Source organism: Microplitis mediator, chromosome 2 (genome assembly GCF_029852145.1).
Source record: "Microplitis mediator isolate UGA2020A chromosome 2, iyMicMedi2.1, whole genome shotgun sequence".
NCBI classification, from domain to species: domain Eukaryota; kingdom Metazoa; phylum Arthropoda; class Insecta; order Hymenoptera; family Braconidae; genus Microplitis; species Microplitis mediator.
In genome coordinates, this window is record NC_079970.1 from 3,161,714 (window position 1) to 3,186,017 (window position 24,304).

At 34.2% G+C, this 24,304-nt stretch overlaps 1 protein-coding gene across 8 annotated transcripts in view; it reads left to right on the forward strand.

The window, feature by feature from the left end:
• The window catches only part of LOC130663617 (AF4/FMR2 family member lilli), a 57,264-nt gene that overhangs the window by 27,616 nt on the left and 5,344 nt on the right, over positions 1 to 24,304 (forward strand). For 7 of the 8 annotated variants that reach the window (XM_057462934.1, XM_057462935.1, XM_057462938.1 and 4 more), the window contains 14 exons: positions 4,200 to 4,766; positions 4,980 to 5,027; positions 7,528 to 7,623; positions 8,483 to 8,519; positions 15,302 to 15,335; positions 19,981 to 20,035; positions 20,107 to 20,159; positions 20,276 to 20,765; positions 20,857 to 22,560; positions 22,687 to 22,826; positions 22,933 to 23,127; positions 23,211 to 23,288; positions 23,383 to 23,488; positions 23,565 to 23,859. In XM_057462934.1, the coding sequence (XP_057318917.1) occupies positions 4,200 to 4,766; positions 4,980 to 5,027; positions 7,528 to 7,623; positions 8,483 to 8,519; positions 15,302 to 15,335; positions 19,981 to 20,035; positions 20,107 to 20,159; positions 20,276 to 20,765; positions 20,857 to 22,560; positions 22,687 to 22,826; positions 22,933 to 23,127; positions 23,211 to 23,288; positions 23,383 to 23,488; positions 23,565 to 23,859 (3,898 nt within the window). The remainder of the gene's footprint in view (positions 1 to 4,199; positions 4,767 to 4,979; positions 5,028 to 7,527; positions 7,624 to 8,482; positions 8,520 to 15,301; positions 15,336 to 19,980; positions 20,036 to 20,106; positions 20,160 to 20,275; positions 20,766 to 20,856; positions 22,561 to 22,686; positions 22,827 to 22,932; positions 23,128 to 23,210; positions 23,289 to 23,382; positions 23,489 to 23,564; positions 23,860 to 24,304) is intronic. The other variant, XM_057462937.1, reaches the window with a different exon arrangement.

Below are 24,304 nucleotides of genomic sequence, written 5' to 3' on the forward strand. Positions count from 1 at the left end.
TTCAGATTCAACAGGTGTCGCTCAAGTTTCTTAACCTTTTAATTTGACGAGTCATTTACTTGATTCTTCAGCTTTAAAAAAAAAATATTTCAATGAAATCTACATTAATTACATAAATTAAATACCCTTTCGTCTTGCTATTAATTCAAATAACGGGAATTAAAATTCCAACTGCAAACATTTTAAAAGAAAGGCAGTTGTAGGTTTTTAAATCTTGTTGCCATTGAAGGTAAAAATAAACTAAACTGTACTGAGGTTCAAGTATATTTGAGCTGAGCGATGCAGTATAAAAAAAAAATATTAAATATCGTTACTGTAAAGGGGGAATTTACTGCGGTAGTTTACTCTGTTTGTTTGTTGGTATTGGAATATATGTAAAGTAGGGTAAAAATTTTATTACACTACATTTTAAAATGTAGTGATCGCGAGTTTAAACATAAGTTAAGAATATGCTGTATCTTAGCTCGAGTTTAGATACGCGTCAATCGTGATAACAATTCGTTATCTATTTTTTTTATTTGTTTTTTTTTTATTTTAATAGCTAACAATTCTCGTGCGTCGTGTATTTTATAACGAGTTCCAGATATTAAAATCAAATTATTATCAATTATCGATTCTACATAACACCCGAATTAATGTTTTTAAATTTAAAGTTTCGATAGAAACAATAAAAAAAAAAGACATGTTCGAACAAATTTATTATTGACAGTAGATAGCAATAAATATTACGCGTGAATAATTCACCTCAGTCTAATCCAAGGTCTCATTGCAGAACAAACTTGATTTCCGTTGATTGAGAACCTTGACCACTCCTCAGAGGTTGTCAAAATGAACAATAAATTTTAAAAAGTAATAGTTTAGTTAAAGATAAATAAACTACGTAAGTAAGTAAGAAATAAAAAAACTAAAGTAATTTAAAAGTTGATTAGATAGTCAAGTTCGACAAACGTATTGCTAATGACGTACTTAAAATACATGATACACGTGTATTTTTTTATGATAATTCTGATTTTTTCAAACCATTATTTTTTTGCTTATTGACGGCATGTCGCAGATACTTAGAGTGTAGTTCCTCTTGTAATGTGACGTTGCATAATTCAAATCTTTCCCTCAGGTCCCTCTCCTCCAGCTCACGACATCCGCGATTGCAATACGTCACACGATGAATTTTAAGGACAACCTTGTCTATATTATTTTAGAGCATGCGCGTTTATGTTTACTTTTTTATTATGTCATTTTTTTATTATTTACATTTAAACATTTTTGTTTTTAAACCGAGCAATCGTTAAATGTTTTTAAATTCCACACTAATTATCCATAAAGACAAACATTTTTTTTTTCATCATTTAAATTTTGTCGTGCGCATTATAAAATATTTTATTGTTTATTGTTTAACAATAAATGTACATATTTATGTCGTAAATTTTTCGCGCCATTAAAAACTCAAAGCGTTAAAATAATTATGAATTTTCTTCAAAGTAAAGACACCGGGTAAAAAATAGCGAGCAGTCACTTGAATATCTACATAACTCTTGAGTTGAAAGGTTGAAACAGACTTATAAAAAAAAAAAATAATAAATGTACAGGAAAGAATAAGGATTTTAATGTACAGTCGTGCATGTATGCGATGGAAATACCCAGACAGAAATAAGTAAAAAATAAGTATGTATACAGGTGTGCATAGGCGAGAGAAATGAGAAGAATGGTGTTCAGGGTTGACGTCGCGACAATCCAACTATACACGATAACGTGGAGAAAAATTATTTTCTTTTTGCTCTAGCTCTTTTTTTTATTTCTTTTCCCGCTTCCTTTGCTCTCTTATTCACTCACTCTTCCGCGATGAGCTTCTAGTCAGGAGGGGTTGAAATCAATACCGGTGTGTGAAAGGGCAGGCGGGATAATACCTGCGCTAGCTCGACGATAGTCGCATAATTCTCGAGAAGGTGACCATTTATTCATACTTAACCCTCGTTATTTATTATTTACTCTCTTATTTATTTTTATTAATATTTTTTGCTGCAGATATGCGTGTACGTGGTAATAAATAAATCCAGAGCTTTTGAATTTTTTATTAGATACGTGAAATCTGTCTGATACGTCTAGACATGTTGGTGCATTTAATAGGATGTTTGATAGACTAAAAGCAATCCGAGTATTTTATATAACTACATTGCATTAAAACAAGTGGCGGGAGTCGTATTGAGAGGATTCAAAACATAAGAGAGAATTACCGCGAGCCCTTTTTCTTTTATTCGCGTATCAGTTCGTGTGTACTCAATATAAATACACACGCGCGCTGATGTCTATGTACTGTCTCTCCCTTCACTTCTCTTTATTTCTTTCGCTTAAACCAAACGTTCGTTAGTTTATCCGAACGTACATATACGTGGAGCTCTGCCAAAGGACAGGATTAATTAATCTCTCCAGCACATCTGGCTCCTTTGCAGCGTGTGCATCACAAGCGCGAAATCGATGCGATACCTTCTATTTAGCGTCATGTAATAAACACGACAGTTGCCACATTCATGCATAAATATATACTGGGCTTACTATATTTAGAATTGAATATACATATATATATATTTAGATTTATATATATTAATGTTTACACAGTAAACATTGGGCAATACGTTTTTTTAAGTGATTGATTTCCTTGATTTTTTAAAATAACTTAAATTATTTTTACAAGAGTGAAAAATTTCAAATATTTTTCGACGAATTAATATAATTATTTTTTTTCATAAATTACTAGGTACTAAAATAGAACAGTGTCAGACTGGTTGCATAGTCTGGATGAGTTTCACTGCTGATATTCCTGATTAATCTTCCAAGTTATTCCAGTCTGCCGGTGGCTAAAAGTATCTACTAGTTGCGTGCGCAGCATTTAAATTTTTTTATCATTTTTTTAAACACTTTTTTAATCGTCTTAATGCTCGGTCATTATTTGCGGATTCTCTCCCGATATGTTTACAGTCCAAAAGCCACAAGTGAGACGACTTGTCGAGGTTGCTAGGATTTTTTAAAAATTGTTTTATATATAAGTAACCTTGACTTTAGAGTTTTTAAATAAATTAACAAAGATATTTTAAATTAACATAAATTATAATTCTTATAAATATTATTATTATTTTTTATTTTTTTTCATTATTTTAAATCTTTAGTTTATTTATTAAAATTATTTTGACAGATTATTATTTATTATACATAATAAATTTATTATATCAAGATGGATTTATTACATACATATATATATACATATATATAAACGCGATTAAAGTATTTACACTAAAAATCACTTGACAATTATTTGTATAGGTAAATTGAGAGTTTGAACTGCTAATGAAACGCTAATTGATTCTTCCCATCCACCAGCTATTGTACATTATATATATACATATATATATACATACACATGTATACGTTACAGTGTTCCGTCCCCTTTACAGCTCACTCACACTTGGATTGCATTATAATGTAATCTTCAAAGACTTTGATATAAACTCTCGATTAATAATGATCGTTTTATCGATAACGTTTTCCTCCTCGACATCAAACGCACGGCATGCTATTTACTACATTTATTTATTATATTTTTAATATATTTAACAAAGAACTTTATGTACAGTGAAATTTATCAGCTTATAAATTTTATTAACCGGCAGTAGCAATTAAATATAAATATATATTAACGGGTTTAGTATTCTTGAGGCGTTTTAATTGTCCACCTGCCTAAGATAAGCCAAGATAAATGATTATTCGTCGATACACACAAGATTGAATGAGAAGGTGAAGTAAGGTGAGGTTAGGCGAGGTCGTGACGAACGTGAAAACCCTGACCTGGTCATTCATCCCTCCCTCTCGTTGGTAATATGCTTGGCTACTTGATCGCGTACTTGTACGTATATATATATATATATGTATACAGATGAATTTGGTATGTATGAGAACGCAGACATGCAGACATAAAACAGTCTGGACGTTGCGTCGTCTAAATTATTGTCCAAGGTCTTGAGATCTCTCTAGAAAGTTTGTTCTTTAATTTTTTTTCCACCGACAAAAGTCCACTTATCTTACACTTATTGTTACACGATCATCATCATCATCATTATCATCATTGTTATTATTATTGGTGTTGTTGTTGTTGTCTTAATAATTATATTTAAGAATGACGATGAATAATTATAATTATTCTTAAACAGGTAAATCCTGACGCGCACGACCGAACAACTCAGCAGATCCAATCCAAGCTCGGGAACTACTCACTGGTAAAGCATCTGCTGGACGAGCCAAAGAGACTGATAGGAATTGAAGGTGTACCAGCTAGTCCAGCGCCGGGGTCGAGCTCATCTACACGTTTATCTTCGAGCACAAGTTGTAGGAGTTCGCCGTCATCGCAAGAATTTAAAAAACCAGGCGGTAATGGTCCCCGAACATCATCGTCATCATCATCAACAACCGGGTCTACTTCGAGCCATACCTCCCAGCGCGGCGGTTTCATAAAACCCGCGGATGGGAAACCACCTTATGGTGGTCGAGGTGGCTATCCAGGGCAACCAGTAAAACACGGTGGCAGTAGCAACGATCACAGAAGCCACGGGATCCTTCCCGCAAAGGGTCCACCTTCGTCAATCCCTGGTAATGCCAATTCTACCGGAAACAGCGGTGGTCTAACCTCTTCCGGAAATTGTCCTCCCCCCGGTAATTCGGGTAATTTGAGCAGAGTTCACGCAGCTGCTTCCAGACTCCCAAGGTTACCTCTTGACAACGTAAGTATTTTTACCTTTTCATTGCAGATATACATCCATATTTATATCATACATCTGATCTTTTCCTCTTCCTCTTCCTTTTCCTCTTCCTCTTTCTTCATTTTATTTCCCCCATCCCCCAAGTATATATATATATATATTTTCTTTATTTCATTTCACGTCCTATTTATCTTGGATTAGCTGCCTAATCACTCGTTTAATTTTTATTTCCAGGGAGTAAGACATGGGTCGGATCCAGCAGACTTGGAAAACATCCTCAAGGTAGTTATCCAGTATATTTACTTTTCGGCGGGGATTAATATATCCTTAGTTGTATTGTTATCATTATTATATAGAGAAGTGGGCTTTTAAGCTTGTGCACAAAGCCAAAAATAAAATACAATGCAATACAATACAATACAATAGGGAGAGCGTACGGGTTTATCGATCGCATAAAGAGACCACTTGTACGGCGATGAGTCACGCTAGTAATTTTCGTAGCCCTCTGCTCTTAACGTAACGCAGTATCCCAACTAAACGAGTTACTCGTCAGTGGTTACTTGTAATGGCAAGTTGGCAGCGATACCACCCGATCTCTATGATTCATTTTGCACTTGAGCATCCTACACAATACATATATAATAATAATACCAGTAGTTTAACACGAGTATAGAGCGGCCGTGAGATGACGCGTCAAGGTTGAAATCATTTTTTTAATATTGTTTTTTTTTACTGTAATTAATTTATTCTTCTCGTCTGCTCAGCATCCGAGTAAGATTGCGTACAATAATAAATACTATTATTTTATTTCCATTGCCACTGTCGCTGTTAATTGTAAACGATAAAACAGTCGAGATGTTAAATAGGGTAAAGATCATATTGTATAATATTTAGCATAGGTCATTCAGTTCCGGAACAAACGGGACAAATCGGCGGTAGAGACGAAGAGGAACGGATGCGACTGCGCTGCCACGAACGCACACTCGCCCGAGCGTAGAGCATGAATTATTCTCACGGCTGCCCGTGGGAAAATACGGGTTGTGACGCCGGTAGGCATGGCAAATGCTACTGCTAATTGCGCTTCACCATCATCCAAAGACCCGTCAGATACCCACTGCTAAAAATATTTCCCGTATTGTCTGCCAGGCGTTGATTCAATAAATCCTACCAACTCTGATCATTTGATATTATGATTTAACGATTCCCTGATTTAATTATATTCTAATGAATTACTAAAGTAACAATAAATCTATTTCTCTCGGTAATTCTACAACAATAATAACAATAATACCAGCAACAGCCTGCAGGCTATTTAAATTATTCATAAACATTTTGATATTATGTCAAATTGTAATTACAATTACACAGTCTCCTGTATATTATATTTCAATTTAGTGAACAAACGCGCTCTCAACACCAGCTACAGTTTTTTTATTTTTATAAACTCCGAGTCATCTAATTCCATTAATCATTATGAAGGTTACCATAAGATTGAGTCAAGTTTAAATATGTCGTAGTCATGTGTCGCGAGAAAATTATTATTATATTACTGTACACTCTCTTAAGAATTCCGCTCATCGCGGTATAGTAGCTCAAGAGTCACTTTTGTTCTCTTGTTCTCTTATAAACTACTCTTGCTCTTTTACTTAAACGCTGAGTATTAACTAAAGACAACATATACACTCTAGCTGGTTGATAATGCAACAAATGCTCAGCAAAAACGAGATGATACGCGACGACAAGAGATTGTGGTTACCGCAACAACAAAGACAAGAAATAAAACAAAAAATTTGTACGCTTCTCAAGTTAGATCTTGTGTACGTACCTCAACTCGCCGCGTAACGGGTGTGATACGGGTTTTCGCGTGCTTAGCATAATTACTACGCACGTGTGTTTATGTACCGAGTATTTAAACTCACCTGTTTGACCACGTGTCTGCAAGTTGTAAACTTGCCATTACTGGCAATTAGAATAATTTTTTTAAATATTTTACGTAATTATTTCCTTATTTTAATTTTTTTAATTACCGATTCCGGGCTAAGATTCAAATCTGCCTGTTCATTTTACCCTATAGTTTTGTTGTTATAAATATAACTTTTAATGTGTCAATTTAAAATCTTATCAAGTCATTATTTATCATGAAACTGAACCTAAATTGATAAATATTAAAATTTTAAAATAAATAGTCCAGCTCTTATAGATAACGTAAATTATTTAAAATTGGAATTCCCAATAAATGTCGATGGAAATAAAACAATAATAATAATATACATAACTGTCAGTTGCATTTTAAAGTAAATAAATTTTTGAAACTCTCAAAGTTTGTAATGTCAAATAAAACTGAATTTTTTAAACATTTATTATTTATTAAACTGTCAATAATTAACTCTAAATACTTCTGTTGTCATATTCATTAAATAAATACAAACTAGACTAATTATATTCAGATTAAATATCTAATAACTTAAATACTAAATAATTAAATTATTAAACTTTATCTAACTAATTAACATACTTTCAATTTAATTGTTTACTTTATCCAATAAATGCATAATAAATTTTATTGAAAAAAAAAAAAAATCAGCAACAAACTTTTATTAAAAAAATATATATATTTAATAATAAATTATTATTTTATTTCTTAACGCAATTCACTTAAAATAAATTTTTATTTTTTATTATTCTCAACTACTATTCAATGATAATAATAATAGTGGGTTTTAAATATATAATACAACTTTATACTGGTAAACAATTTTATTATGTTTCTTTGTCATTTCAGGAAATGACGATGCCGCCCATACCACTTACAGCTATTGCACAGACACCAAGAAAAGAACTGGAATCCAAGTTCACATTCAACCCTGTACTAGCTAAGGTAACCAAAACTTTCATTTTTATTATTTAATACGCGTATAATAGTATTAATAATATATGATATAAAAGCAATGCAACATCAAGAATAAAAGTAAAAAAAAAACAAATCTATATCATTAATAATTACTCACTATGGCTGTCATCGTATTTTGTAAGAGCTAAAAATAATATTTCTCCTGCATATTTCACCAAGTTTATGAAACGAGTAAAATTTTAATGTCTACTATCACAACTATTATAAAAAAAAAATTGATAAATTATGTAAATATCCCTTTGGTGGTACTTTCTATGTTCAATTATTCAGCCGCGCGCTCTTATGCATCCATTAACCTTCATAATATTATATAACAAATAACATTTTGTAAATATAGAAATGAATGTAAATCATGCAATAGAGAGGGGAGTAAAAGTATTCATATTTATTAGGCGCAATAATTTTATATAATGAATTATTACCCCAATGGCAGGTTATAAATACCATAGTTAGTAAAAGTTAATATCGAGCATGGCCCCAATCTAGGGGTGTTGCGCATTTAAATTGTCTTCTTATTTATTTTTTTTTTTTTCACTCCCTCTCCGTTTATTAAATACTGCACATAAGAAATATTCATAAGCCTCGGGCATAAATTAGTGACCGTTGATTTTAAATGGGGGAACTTTGGGCTCGCTAAACTGATTTTAATTGAGCCAGAAAGAAAACACTAGGCAAGGTCAATATAGTCTTCATTATTTTTTTTTTATTCTTTATATTTTTTTTTAAATACAAAGTACGGAGTTTATTAAATTACTTGCGCTGATTTAATAATTTAATTGGTAATTAAATATAAGATTTACTAATTAATTATCATCTTTTATTACAGCTGACTGAGATACCGCCTGAACCTATCAAGCCGCCACGTAAGTTTTTAAATTTTTTATTATTTATTTAAAAATTTAAATGATGAAATTGTCAGTGAATGTGTAACTATTTACGGTAAATTTAAATAATTTAAAAAAGAAATAAAAATACAGACAGATTACTAGTGTCGATTGGAACCTATTCATCTTGTATGTAACAATGGGATAAATTTTTTATAAAAACAAAAGGACGAGTTTTAAAAGCCAAAGAGGATGAGCGACAGAAGCTTTAGTTTTTTTTTATTTGTACGGTTTTTTTTTCTGATCAACAAAAGTCGCAAATATATATATAGATATATGTATAGAAGTGATAGTTTAGGTAGTAGCTGAAATTAAATATCGAATATCGATTTTGGTGAGCGATACCCCAATGGAAAATAGGGAGGGATGGACGAGGAGTAAGTTGAGACTGGAGAAGAGTAACGTGGTCGACCTATTTGCTTCATCACCAACAAAACTCAGCACCAATACTCTAAAAAATAAAAAAAATTACCATTACTTCCGAAGATTTCTTCAGTCAATTACTTAAATTTAAAATTTTATTGCTTTGTTTTATAAATTTTTTCAACCTAATTTAATTTGCCAGTAAAGAAAAAAACTCATAATAGACTTTGACATTTAAACCGTGTATTAAATATCACAAATTCGTTAACTAGTGATCGTATATAAAACTGTCAGTCACAATGAGAATACAAAGAGACATTTTATATGCTGGTTTGAGATACACGATTCTTTTACTAGCGACACTAAATTTATCCCAATTGCCCTCGATCACGGTAGCAGCTATTGCATCCTTGTTGGTAGATGCAGTAAGCACTCGTACTAGTGGTAGCAGTATAAGCAATAGAAGCAGCACGTAATCTCATAAAATTTATACGAGTCAAGGGGATGGAAAAGATGGATGGAGTAAAAAAAAATAAATACGACCTGCCACTCGTTTATATTATACTTATATTTCTTGAGTTGACTTCTTCCACCTGTTCAAAGCACTCGGTTACAACCCGTGTTGTGTATACACACATGAGCAACTACGAGTGCATTGCTGTACAAGTTACTTAACATGATTAAAACACCCTTCAGCTCACTCTACTGCTTTGGGGCATACTATACAGTTACTTACCTCCTATATGCTTTGCTTCTTACTTTATACTGTACTCGTATTACCTTTACATGCGGTTTCTCCATACTTGTGTATTGATATATATATCTAATTATACCGAGCAATTCGCTCGTATACGAATTTTTAAATTTATTAACTCTAATTATCATGATTTTAGAATTTCGTGTTACAAGTAATTTGCATACAAGCACCAGCTCTACCAGAGGTTAATAAATTAACGCAAAATAGAGTAAAAAATTGGGAGTTAATTCGGAGTATTATGGATTTTATTTAAACCCGAATCACTCCGTCACTCGAAGTATCGGAATTTTTTAAAAAAATCACTACGGTTCGGAGTTTTGATACTGAAATTGACTCTCCTTCGGAGTAAATTTTACTTCAGAGGAATTAAATAAATAAATAGTCATCCGCTTCGAATTTACTCCAGATTTAATCCGCGTTCACTCCGAAAATTTTCGGCAGTGAGTTTATAAGTTCTATTATTTAAAGATGATTGGATTTGATATTAAATTGACACACTAAAAAAATTGTGGATGAAATCTGAAGTGAATACGGAGCAGATGACTGTGAAATTCACTCCGGGGAGTTTATTTTAATACTAAAACTCTGAATCAGAGTGAATGCGGATTCAAATGAATTCCAGATCCCTCTGAAATCACTCCACTGAAAAGAAAAACTCCGTATGTGGAGGGATTTCTTTTTTACTCCGAAACTCCGAGTGACCTAGTGAAGTTGAATTTAAATGAAATCCGTAATCACTACGAATTCACTCCAGTGCAGCAATATTACAAATTATTCTTTTATTTAAATTTAAATCAGCTCTGCAGTATTATTTTTCGATAATAAATCACCTTAAAGTTTAATAAATGGATGGATACTTTAGCGCACATTTATATTCATAAGTAGTTAGTAAACAAAGAAAACTGCTAACAATAAGTAATATGTTTATAAAACTTTCATGTCATTTTTAGTATCGTTATATTCTTTATCAAAAATACTTTGACAGTTAAACTTTTAAATTTACTGTATAATGAAACTACTAATCAAAAATTCATTTCGTTAAAATATTTTTATATATCAAAGAAAGAAGTTTAAATAAATTTTTTAAACTCAAAGTACTTGATAACAACAAAAATATGTTTTATCTATCATTATTAATTAACTACATTTTTATATCTTGCCGACTTTTCCTTTCATTTGGGTGATGGTTAAATAACTAAAGAGTTTATCAAGTGCAATCCACCGTCCAGAAACTTGTCAGTTTAAACTCTCAACGTCCAAGTTCCTAGACTATCGACTTTTGCCCGCCAGAGGTTTCTGCACCACCTTCTCTTCAACGAGCCTTTTTAAATCTCCGTCAGCTTATAAACTTGCCTCACTTTTTTTTTCTTACCTTTCTTTTCTCTTTTATTTCGTTAAATATTAAACTTAAATTTATTCTCTTTCTCCACAATCCATCTTTTCCTTGACCTATAACTCGCTCCAGAAATAAATAAATATATATATAATATATAAATTCACATGTACACGGAAAAAAATCTTAGTTGCTACAGCAGGAGCTGTAGTTGGGGAACAATCTCAACCACATGTAGTAACACTAATTATAGTCATCAATGTTACTACAGTATTTAGTTGTCAGCACAAATATGTAATACCTTTTACTACATATTGGAGTACTTGTCACTACAATATTGTTATTGGGAGTATCAATTAGTATATTACATAACGAGGGAATAAAGTAGGACATTCTACGTGTGTATAATTTCCTACCCGAGTCGAATGCGAGGGTAACAAACACGCGGATCGGGACGTCCCACCTTCCCCCTGGTGTACATACAATTTTTCACCATATCTGCACCTGAAAATTTAAATTTTTTTCCTGATTGTGAAACGAATGCAATGAATTCATAAAAAAAAAAAACGACTTTCTTCCTTCTAATCAGGGAAAAAATTTAAACTTCCCATACGGAAAAAATATATATCCGGGAAAATCTGGAATATGTTACATCTATGCAACATATATATAACATATTTCAGATTTGCCCGGATATATCCGGATATATATTTTTTTCGTATGGGTTCCAGGTGCAGGTCTGGTTAAAAATAGTATGCGCACACGCAGGAATGTCCTACTTTCCTCCCTGGGTGTGTAATATACTAAAATTTCCCGTGCAGGTATACTCTAAAAAATATTTAATCAGCATCCTGATGATTAGAAAAAATATTAATTTGAATTTCCCGGGTAAAATAAAAACCCGGGAAATTTAAATTGAAATAATAATAAAATAAAATAAAAATATTTTGTTTATTAAAATGGCCCTGACCGAATGAGCAAGAGGCGGGTAGGCTAGTTCAAGGCTAAATAATAGTGATGTTAAAAGTCTATCGATGCTTCTTATATGTCTTGATCCACATGCATACCAACAAGTAAACTGCACGCGACCTACTTCCTAGGTCAACTTAACTAAAGTGTACAAGTGCTTAGTTGTTGGTTGTTGGTCATGCGAGCTTGTCTCTCCTTAGCGCAGCAGTTTACACAAGTATCCATATAATAATATCCATCGGCAATGTCATTCTGCTCACTCTACACTTGCTCATTATATTATTTTAATTTATATAGACATATTTATAAGCATATATAAAAATAAATATACACACATACGTGGTATGTAAATATATATAAAACAAGTAGTTTAGTAGTTACGTCAATTACATAAGTACATATAACTTTATTAAAATTTATGTACACGATAGCCGAGTGACTGCCAAGTTGAGGTTGTCACAGATGCAGCTGGTTCAAAAACTAACAAAAAACATAATAAAATAACACACGAACGATGAGGATGAGGATGAGGACGAGGATGGGCAACGGGTGCGGAACCGGCTGGCACACGCCACCCGGTCTTTTTGCCTGTCCGCCTTCTCCTCCTCCTCTTTTTCTTTCTTCTTTTTCTTCTTCCCGTCCTTGTCTGTCTCAGACATATCTGCAGCACCAGGCTTCAGGCACCTTTGAATTATAAAAATTTATCCATCTCGTACCGCGTACACGAGACAAGTGCATGCAGGTGCTCCAAGTGTCCCAGATTAAAGTTATTTAAGTAAACTCTACTCCAAATTTAAAACCTGAAAAATATTTATAGCCAATAGATACGGGAATCGTCAGATAATAAAATAATAGTTTGAGCAAAAATAAAAATAAAATGGCAGATAGTAAAGAAAAAATGTAATTCAATCGCGTGTGATATATTAAAAGTATCTGATAGGTATAAAAAGTAGACATCAGTATCAGATATCAGTAGTGTTGGGAACAAACAAGACTCCGACATGAAGGAGGGGATGTCGATGTAATAAAAGAGTGGGGCCCAGTAGGGAACAGACACAAGAGTGTGCGACGACCGCAGGTGAAGCTCGACGATCAGCCAACTCGTATGTTGTATTGGAGTATTTTTTACGCTCCCCCTGAAGGAGACCCTACCCCTCCTTCTCTGCTACGCTGCGTCACTGTTGATCGTGCACGCGGGTAAAACTATAAGCTATGCCATGGGGTTCCCGTGTCTGTTCGCCGGTTCCGCAGTTACCCAACATCCGTCTATGCGATTACACGACACTTTTTCCCGCGCTGTTTAATTCCTATTTTAAAATGTGATACAATCAGAGTAATTACCTCTAGCGACTTAATATTTTTTTTTTTGTAAAATAACATAATTAAATAACAAAGTTGTCGGATTGGACACTAACGCACGTTAATACCAAAAGTTACCTTAGGATATGTACAGCAAATTCGAAGTACTCCGAAGCGTTGTCAACTATCTTCTCGTGTCAGGTGATTTATATAAATACATGTTATATATTACTCGTGTAATGGTAAAGTTGCATCGATAAGTGTAATATTCATAGGTCATCGATCCAAACAAATCACCGGTGGCCCGTGGGAATGACACTTGAGTGCACGTGTGCGCGAGCGAGATATTCAAACATAACATAAACTCTTGAGTAAAAGGGATTTATACATCAACTACATTGGATTGCTTTGTACTGCGCATATACTTCCATCCAGCTGTCGATATTCTCGTTGTCATCAACCTAGACACCGACACAGACATAGACGTTGACATCAACCTGGTCATACATACTCGCACATCTCTAGCCAGGTTTATAGTTAGTCAGGTATTGGGTATTGGGTGTCAATGATCTTCGATAGACGGATACTTGACAAGTGACGATTCCACCCGCGACGTAAGACTTGAGGCGTAATTGTCTCTGCTTAGTGGTATCTCTTATGATTATACCAGCAGTATACATACCACTATACCTCTACAACCACCAGCTCAATAACTACATAACTACAATTCTGTACTCTCAACTCGTCCAACGGTAAAACCATCCGATTCTCTTCCGCTTATTCGCTTACGCTGCCAAGACCCTTGGCCTACGTGACTAAAATACTAGAGTGAAAGAAGAAATTTACCGATCCACCAAATAACTTTTATTTCTGCTTACTATTTTTTAACACAATAATAATTCGCCCTTCTTGTCATATTTTTTTTTATTATTCACAATCTCATTTATAAACTTAATGCTTTTACTCATCAGCTATCAGCATGCTCATCATAAATGTCGTTTAATTACTCGTGTAAACAGTAAACAACTAATTGTACATGTAATGATTTATCTCTAGATCCAACGTTAATCTCTACATTTAATAAAAAAAAATATTAATATAAATATATAACGAGAGTTTATTTGTTTAATTCTCAATGTGTTGAGTTGTATCAAGTATTTTTTATAATACTGTTATTATTATTTTTTTTTGCGTCGTATTAGAATTAGATTTTTCTTTGTGTATCGTCCAGGTGCTCGAGTTCTGTTCCCTTTCTGTACTTGGAGACTCTCTTACACATTACATTAGTGCATACCCTCTTATAAACCATACGTGTAAGAGAACTATGTGTTTTATGATATACCTGGTGCCATACATAAATATATACATATATAGGTATACACATACCCATACTTAGAAAACATAAACACACACATATATTTATACATTAGCTAACAGCTGGCCTATTCTCTTGGCCAGCTGCGCGACTTTCAGTCTTTCAAGACATAAATTCATATTTGGCTGGTAAAAAAAATTTTCCCTCGCGAAATAATCACGTGCGATAAATTCCACAAGTGATTGTCAACATGACAAAGTCATTTTTAAAATTACCAAGTTATATTGCAGCTGATGATCAAGTTTATCTGTTATATCCAGGGTTTAAGTACCGTCCGATTGTTTTTATTAAATTAACATACGTTTTTTCTGTCTCTACCACACGTGCTCTCGCTCGGTTTTATTTCCTTTCATTTGTACAAGTGTGTTAGTGTGGATGTTACTTTTTCTTTTTATTTTCTTTCAGCTCGTATGTACGTGACGAAAATACCTCGAATGAGGATGCTCGAGGGAGGAACGTTACTTCCGATCGTGATATAAGGATTTACTCAATTTCTTTTTTTTTTTTTTTAATTTTTTTTCACTGTTCACAACAACAATCGTCTGTTACTTTTGTATTATGTTACACATTCATTGCAACAAGTTTATTTAAATAATAACTTTTTTTATCTGATAGAGAAATAAAATTTCTGTACTGATAATTTTTTTTTTTTTTTTTTGTTACAGAACGTGAACGACATGGGACCACACGTTTATCAGCGTAAGTATTTTAAATTCAAATATTATTCATATTGAATCTAAAAATGAAATAATTTAAGTATCACTTGTGAATACTGCCGCCTATAATTCTATAAAACTGAAAAAAAAATAATTCACAAGTAGATTGTGAATATTGATGAAAATTAATCTCGATTCGCGCCCCACTCTACAACCCAATCAACAGTTTTCATAATAACTGACGATGAGCTCTCGAGTGCAATTGATAATTAAATATCAGTACATAAATCTTTAAATTATTAATCAACAGTATGAAATTTATATTAATTTAAAATATCAAATAATCAACAGACATTAAATCTCTCATTAAAATTTCCTTCCGTAAGTTTTCTTTGAAGTGTAATTATTAAAACCAAAGTATCTTAAATTTCGCTTTAACATTTATATATTTTTGTTTTTTGTTCTATCCAATTACTTCGTTGTATTTAATCTCATTAGATTCTTTGAATACTTAATTATTAATTAATATCCTCTTGGAGCAAAAGTTAACAAATTAATAAAAGTAATTAATATAAAATTCTATAAATAAAAATATGTAACAAGACGCGGAAAATTTTCGAGTATGTACTAAAAAAAGTTTAGTGAGTCTTGTCTGTTAGTCACATCCGCAATGATTATTCTTGGCGAATGAACCGTAAAGTATATATGTATATATATATAAATATAATATATATAACATATACAAAGTACAGAATGGTTACTCGGAAGAAAGAGCGAGTAAAGTAGAGAGTGTGGAGCGGCAGAGAGAGTTAAGATAGAGGCGAAATTATTACCGACGTTGGTTGGCACACGTTGCACGACAGAATACTTGGTGGAATAGAATGGAAGACAAGAATAAGGTACCTATACATATAATCTTGGAGTATATATGTATATATATATGATGACGATGATGAGGAGGATAGGAAGTGAGGGAGAGACAAAGCAGGAACGAGAGGAGTTGAGCTTGTGAGTTGGTACAGGTACTGGTACTGGTACTGATACTGATACTGATGCTGCTGGTGATGGTGCTGGTGCTGGTGCTAGTGCTGCTGATAGTTCTGCTGAAGACCCTAGCAAGCGGATGGAGTAGTAGAGTCTCGTAGCTCCTGTAGTAACTTTTTAAGTTATTCGCTACAGTGAGTCTGTTGGTCTGTGTGGAATTCTCTTCTTCTCTCGGCTGATTCCGAGGAATCTTTCTCACTTGCTCTCTTGTCTCAGTTGGTTAATGGCTCAGAGACAAGTTGTTACTATACTGACCTGGCTTAAAAGTTAAAACGTGATGCTTATATCTGTTTTCTTCCCAGGATAATGATTGCTTCTGCAATTTAACTACAAACTAACTAGATTATTATTATTATTATCATCATTATTAGTTAATAATTCAACAATTAATAAAAGACAATGGTTGTAAAAGAAGAATGAAGAGTAAAATAAAAAGCAGAAGGGTTGCTGGTCGAGGGGACTATGACGAGCTAATCTTTAAATGAGAATTCAAGCTACATAGTCTAGGACAAAGCCTGTCTTTAGCACACTAACCGGAGGGACTCTTTCTCTCTCTGGCTCTCAGAATCTCAGAGAGTTAAGATGAGAAGAATGCAGAATGATCACCACCGCGTAAAAAGAGAAAAGAAAATAAATAATAAAAGAAAAATAAAATAAAATACAAGAAGGATGATACTTGAGGACTACACTACACTGCACTACACTAGGGGACTATCGATTGCCAAGGCTTCGTGCTCTGTGTGAGATGTGAAGGAGAGAAAGAGTAATGTAGTAGTAGTTACTACCACTGATGTAGCAGAGTCAGAACCAGAGGCAGAGGCAGAGGTATAAGCAGAACCAGAGCCAGTAGCAGTGACGAAGGGGACGAAAAAAAAGCTTGCTGACTATAGGGGATGGAAACATTTTCTCTCGTTCTTCTTTTTCTCTTTTATTCCCCTTTCGTGGCAGTCATCCACTCTAGTCTGTGTCGGCTGCTAGGGTCGTCGACCGCCCACCGGTTAAACATTCGACCGGTCCAAAGTTCCTTTGTTCCATTCGACGGCTCTTTCAATTTCATTAATTTAGTTGGCCAAATGCCGCTTTACAGCTTATCCAAAGTGTCACGTTTAATGTCTGCGTTTTGTTACTCCAATTGTTTAAGAATACATGTAAGACACACTCCCGTACATAAAATAACTTTATCCTTTTTTAATTTACTTCCTTTGTTTGATTGTTTGTTTATTTTTATTTTTTTTAAATACAACAATAACAATAACTGCCAGGTAGATTTAACTTACGGTTACTGCTGACTCCTGGACGTATGACGCGGGTTATTTTTTTACCTGTTACTCGGTTGGTCTAATTACGAATTATATTACTATGCCTCGTTATAACCTGATACTCTGACGTAAATCGATATCGCTAATAACAGTAAACTAATTAGTAAAATAATATTAACGAGATTTGTATATGTTTTTTAAAAATTAATTAGCGAAACAAATATTGTTTTTAATTATTTTATCTGCCAAAGAGTACAGAGACCTTTTATTATTTATTTTTAAATTATAACTTAGCAATTCAAATATATTTCTTTTAATAATTCCTGATAACGAAATACCCACTCCTCTTATTTACCAATTGATATCACGAGAAATAGAAACTTTTTATCTGTTGAAAAGTAAAGAGAAAAAAAAAAAGGCTATAAATTAAATATTAAATCGTTAAAGGCCAAGTTTCTGAAGCAAAAAAAGTTAAATCACCTACAGAGCTTCGGAAAGTACAGGGGTTGAATAATAACTAAAAGAGCTATAGATAAATTGATAAAGTGTTATTAATACAAAGGAATAAAAAAACAATAAAAAGAAGAGGAAGAAATACAAGCCGTCTAACTAAAGACGTACAGTTAGAAAATATAAAATATTTAAAAAAAATAATAAAATAGATTAAATTGCAGGATCCCCCTGGTAATCTAATCTTGTCATTTAACAAGCAATTTGTTCCGCACTATTACAATATCTGGCCCGAAGTCTTATCAGAGCTAAACTGTTTGCATAGTAATCATAATTATCATACATACGGCACATTATCTAAATAAAATAACTTTTGTTGAACGAAAAAAATAATTATTAAGATGTTTTATAATAAATTCGTTAATGTCCTGGCGACTTACAGTAAAAAAAAGACATCAAAATTTATGATACTGAATTTAGCCGAGGCTTAATAATTTTTGAATCTTTCCCAACGATAAATTATGAAAAAAAATATTCCAAATAATTCCACTTATAGTTTTTTTAATTTTCTACATGTGCAGATTTTTTGTAATTCATCAGTCGAAAAATAAATTTTGAATCATTAATAATCGGCTAACTTTATGATTATCGAAATTTTATAAAAATGATAAAGAGGTCATCTGACCCAACAAATGTAACATCTAGAGAGAATAACAATATGACCTGACAGTTGCAAAAATAATAATAATATATGAGTGTAGATGTAGCAGACATCAGACAAATTTAAAATTATAAATAAATAGAGTAAATAATTAATAAAATAAAATTTAAAAAAAATGCGCATTATAATTTAATTACAATTTTAAATTTGTCTGATGTCTGCCACATTTACACTCATAATAATTATAATCCTGAAGTTAGCAGACAATCAAAGAAAAAAAAATATGCACATGTAGAAAATTTAAAAAACTATAAGTACAATTTTTTTTTTTTAATTTATCGTTTTAAAAAATCTAAAAATTATCAGAAGTCTGCTGACTTCAGTAGCACTAATAATTTTCATAAAAAAAAAAATAAAATAAATGATTAGAATAATTTAGTTGGCTCGTGTGTATATAAAATGAATGTTGTTGAAATGTAAGATTGAGATGAGCTTTCTTCACTTCTCATCTTGATGATGTATAATGGCCAGTGAGTAGAGATTGTAATTCTCATTGTGACAAGTGGATGGACCTTAACCGGTAAGCGCGTAACACAGTGCAGGTAGCAAACCTTGGAACGCAGTAGAGATGGGGTAGAACACACAGTGTTTGTGGGGTCGACGTCCGCTGTCCTCTCTTTAGCTGCTTCTATATATTTATATATATATATACATATGTCGTGTACATATACTCTCCCTCACTCTTGTCTTTTATACTTTAATACAACTCTTACTCTACTCGAGTCTGTATCCGCGGCACTTTGCACTCACTGACTATGGCTCTCGCGTATTTTCCCTGTCGATACATTTGCCGAGCTGATGGTGCTGCTGTTACTGTTACTGATTCAAATACAAAACTCCGCTACAATTATAATTTATCCCATTTACTTTTACAGTAACGTTTTCCGTAGGAAAACTTTAATTACATCTTGTTAATCAGACGTGAGAAAGTTTTATTAATACTTTTCATTCCTCTTTACTCTTTTCTGATGCTGATAATAAGAAACGTATTATAGTTTCATCGAGATTTTATTTTACGGTCTTTATTTTTTCTAGTCTAGTTTAATTAAAGATAAACTGTAATGGAAAAAAAGATTTTTTTATTTTACTATTGTTATTATTCTTACTTTGATTAATATTAATGGCGGTAGTATTTTATGAACTAAAAATAATAATTACTTTATCTAAAAATGATAAATTTTATAAAAAATATATTTAAAATTTTATGATTGCAGTGATCTTGAGCGTGATTTAAGTCTCTCGGAAGACAGTGAAGATGAAGGCGTCAAGGTGAGTGAAAGACAATTAATTTAAACGTCATTTTATAAAATATTACATTAAGAATTATATTATACTTCCAGACGTCAATTTCAAGAGTATCAAGATCCACTGCAAGTCCAAGTATAAACGCTGAGTAAGTATATTGGAAGCTTATGAACTCATTTAATCGATTATAATTTTGTTTTATTTTCATTTCTCTCGAGTATAAACACAAAATAACGGTCGATGGGTTTTTAATTTAAATTGCAGTCATTCAACACCACTGGCACCAGCTATGACACCGGTCCCTGCACCTCTAGCACCGATGTCACCCAGAGCATTGTCGCCATTGGTGACTTTATCACCTCCGCGACCTATAAGCCCGCTCAGGACCACGCCAAAGCACACGGTGTCCGAGCGATTGCTGTCACCGTCATCCAGCTCACCGAGAAAAGGCTCGCCGACAATGCCGACGAGGCCTCCTAGTCCTCCTGGCCAAGCGCCATTGAGTTCTGGCAGCGCCAGCTCTAGTTCGGACTCTGGATCAGACTCGGGTACTGACAGCAGTGATGATTCTGAGGATGAAAACGCACCTCCACCACCAAAAGGTCCTTCCACACCGCCTTCCGTGTCTCCAAAAGTCCCGGTGGAAGAACCTCCTCCTGCAGAGGAGTCCAAGCCTCGTTGGAATCTCAGTAGTTTCTTCAACAAAACTGCCGTACAAGCTGGTGACAAAAATTCAGAGAATAAAACTGCTCAGGTATTTATATTATTATTATTTTTATTAATAAATGAAATTATTTTACTTTTTTTTATGGTGACTAATTGGGTGAAAAATTTATTTGTAATAGAATGAAGCAACTCGTCGTGACAGTTCACCTGAGGAAGCGTCTCTAGATATGAGAATACGCCGGTCGGATGGAGCTCATCATAATAACGAGTGGCAGCTCGATGAAGCGTTAAAAAGAACTAGAAACGCGACGATGTTGACGGTCCTGAGTGATGGTGATCAAAATTCCGACTCGGAGAAAAAGAAGAAAGAAGAATTGAGATCTCAAATTCAAGATAAACCAAAAGCACCAGATGTGCGAAAACGTGGTCGGCCACGTAAAACAGCTAAAGAAACGGTCAAGAGTCCGAGAAGTCATAGAATGTCGTCAGAGGAATCTAAAGCCAGCTCTAAACGCAGTAAACCTCGTAGTGTAAGCAATCCTAAGAAAAAAACTACAGCAATACCGCTGCCAAGGGTTCCACTTGATAACAGCGACGAGTTGAGTGACTCAAGATCACGTGACAGATCGAGCGACTCGGAGTGCGAGCAGTCGAGAATATCTCCAGCCTCGACAGTGATCCCAGTTGACAAACGAAGATCACGGTTAAGTATCTCTTCGAGTGAAGACGAGAAAACGACGAATAAGCACAGCGCTTCGGAAGACGACGCGCGGTGGAGAAGACTATCGTCAAAGCGCAATAAGCTAACAGATTCTCCAACTAAAAAGCAAGACAAGAAGAAGAGCCCCAACAAAGTTAAACCTCAACGTCCCAGGTCGAGGATAACAAATAACTCGGGCTGTGCTTCTGATTCCGACAGTGAATTAGAGACAACGTTGAGGAACAATCGCGTACAGCCAGTCGCGAGAGTACCACCGAGACCCAGAGCCCCGCTTACAAGAGTTACCTCACCTGACAATTCTGACAGCGACAACAGTCCAACGCCAAAACTACAAGAAGAAGACGCCGGCAATGTGCAGGATAAGAAAAAGAATGATACACTTAGGAAACTATTTTCAAGTGCCAAGGGCGGTGCGAAAGGTGGCGGTAAGGGCGGCAAAGGTGGCAAAGGCGGTGGCAAATGTGGAATTTACGTGGAAGAATACACCGCGAGTACGCCGACGGGCGGTGAAAGTCCATACAAAAGACCGTCGTCACAATCTTCCGCTACAGCAAACTTCCCACCCTTGAAATATGTCAATGGAGTACCCATACTTGTGTGTAAAGTCGATCTTAGCCGACTTTCTCATGTCCCACGGCCGTCGCGAGGTCAAGAATTGAGACAGCGAACGGAATTACCGGACACAAGGCCGGCTTCACGACAATCTGTTAAATCCGAGCGACCGCCTACGCCGGAGGAGGGTGAAATTATCGATACCCCTACACCACCACCGTCCATCGATTTCAGGACACACGTTGATAATCATCACGTCACGACTGATCAAGCTGTGTTATCAAAAAGTAAACGTACTGAGAGTAAGAGTGAATTAGTTGTAACTTTAGCTGGGGCGGATTCGAAAAATCGTGCGATACCTGGTGGCAGTGGATTATCTAGTGGCCCTACGAACTCCAGTGCCGGTGCTAGTGCTAATGTTATTACAGATAATACTGGGGATCGAGTGCCGAAGCGTAAGCGCAACACTAGTTGCAGTTCTGTCTCTAGTTTAAATATGTGTTCAATGGACAGTAAAGTTAAATCCACAAGTGAGCACAAGGAGAAGAAAAAAAGAAAACGACATCACACTGACAAAGACTCAAACTCATCCAGATCATCTTCCCGACAAGTTAGTTTTTTTATTTCTTTCTTCAATTCTTCTCCCGAAGTTTTATTACCTTCCTCCCAATCATAAAATAGCTCATAATAATTTCAATAAATCATTATTATTATAATACTTTTTTTTTTACTTTAGCAAAATGACATCCAACCCACAAATCACGAGCGGGAAGAAAGATCTGACGTTAATTTGCTGCCTCCACCGGTGGCACCACCTCAACGCGTCTACTATTCTTACTTCAATCATCAAAATGACGTTTTGGAGGACCAGGATAGGTAAGATTTTATCTCATTCATTTTTTTACGATTACTTTTTTAGCAGTAGTCTGCCCGCAATCATCATCATGATTTTAAATATTAACATATTTTATTAATGATACAGGGACCAGAACCAGTACCTGACGGAAGCTAAAAGATTAAAGCACAGTGCAGATGAGGAATGCGAGCTGACGGCCCAGGGTATGCTCTACTTGGAGGCAGTATTGTATTTCCTACTTACAGGCCACGCCATGGAGTCAGATCCAGTAACTGAAAGATCCTCTTTTACCATGTACAGAGACACACTTAGTCTTATAAAGTAAGTATTGAGTCAAGTGTATTTGTGGAAACGCCAATTAGTCCGTGACAAAAGAGTTTTCTCAACTTTCATGTTGCTTTTAGATACATCTCATCTAAGTTCAAGAGCCAACAGAACAATTCACCTGAGAGCAGTATCCATAACAAGTTGGCTATCTTGAGGTAAGTATTGATCCGACGATAAAAGAAAAAAAATTCGGACCATTTTCCCTTAGACGTTCACAGCAAATTATTAATTTATATATTTTTCCCGCAGTTTATGGTGCCAGTCTCTTATTTATTTAAAACTCTACAAAATGCGGCAACACGAAGTCAAGGAAAACGCTAAAATTCTTGCAGAGTACACGCAAAAAGTGAGCACGGTAGTAAATTTATTAACAGTAATAAAATAAATGAATTTAGGAAGAACATAAATAGTAAATATGAAATATTAAATAGCCTGCACAGCCGACCCTCGTCCATGCTGAAGGCCAAGGAACTCCATCGTTGTCTCCAACACCATCGCCGGCCGGTTCGGTTGGTTCCGTTGGTAGCCAGAGTTCGGGATACAGCAGCGGTGAGCTCGCGAATCGCGGTAACGTCGTCTCAGGACAGCCATCAGCTTCAACTTTTGTCAGCGTTCCGCTTGCAATTCACTCGATGCTGGTAAAGCAGAATCAACATTTCTCATTATTAACTAATTGTCACGATTTGTGGGATCAGGCGACCCTATTAGTTACGGACAAACATCGAGGTAAATATTTACCACCCCAATAAAAGATTAATTATCTCCATTATGATTATCCTGAGCTTTGTAAACAACTAAAAGTTTTCGGATTTTTTTTCAACAAGTCAATTACAAAAAAAATATAACTAAAAATATGCACATGTAGAAAATTAAAAAAGTTATAAGTGCAATTTTCCAAATATATTTTTTTTAATGATTTATCTTTTTTTAAAAAATCCAAAAGTTATACGTCGGCTTTGAGTATCAGTATAATGATCCTGAAGTCAGTAGACGATTAAAAATTTTTGAATTTTTTTTTCAACAAGTCAATTACAAAAAAAAATAAAACTAAAAATATGCACCTGTTGCAAATTAAAAAAGCTATCGGTGCAATTTTTCAAATATTTTTTTTAATGATTTATCTTTTTTTAAAAAAATCCAAAAACTATTAGACGTCGGCCAAGCTCAGTAT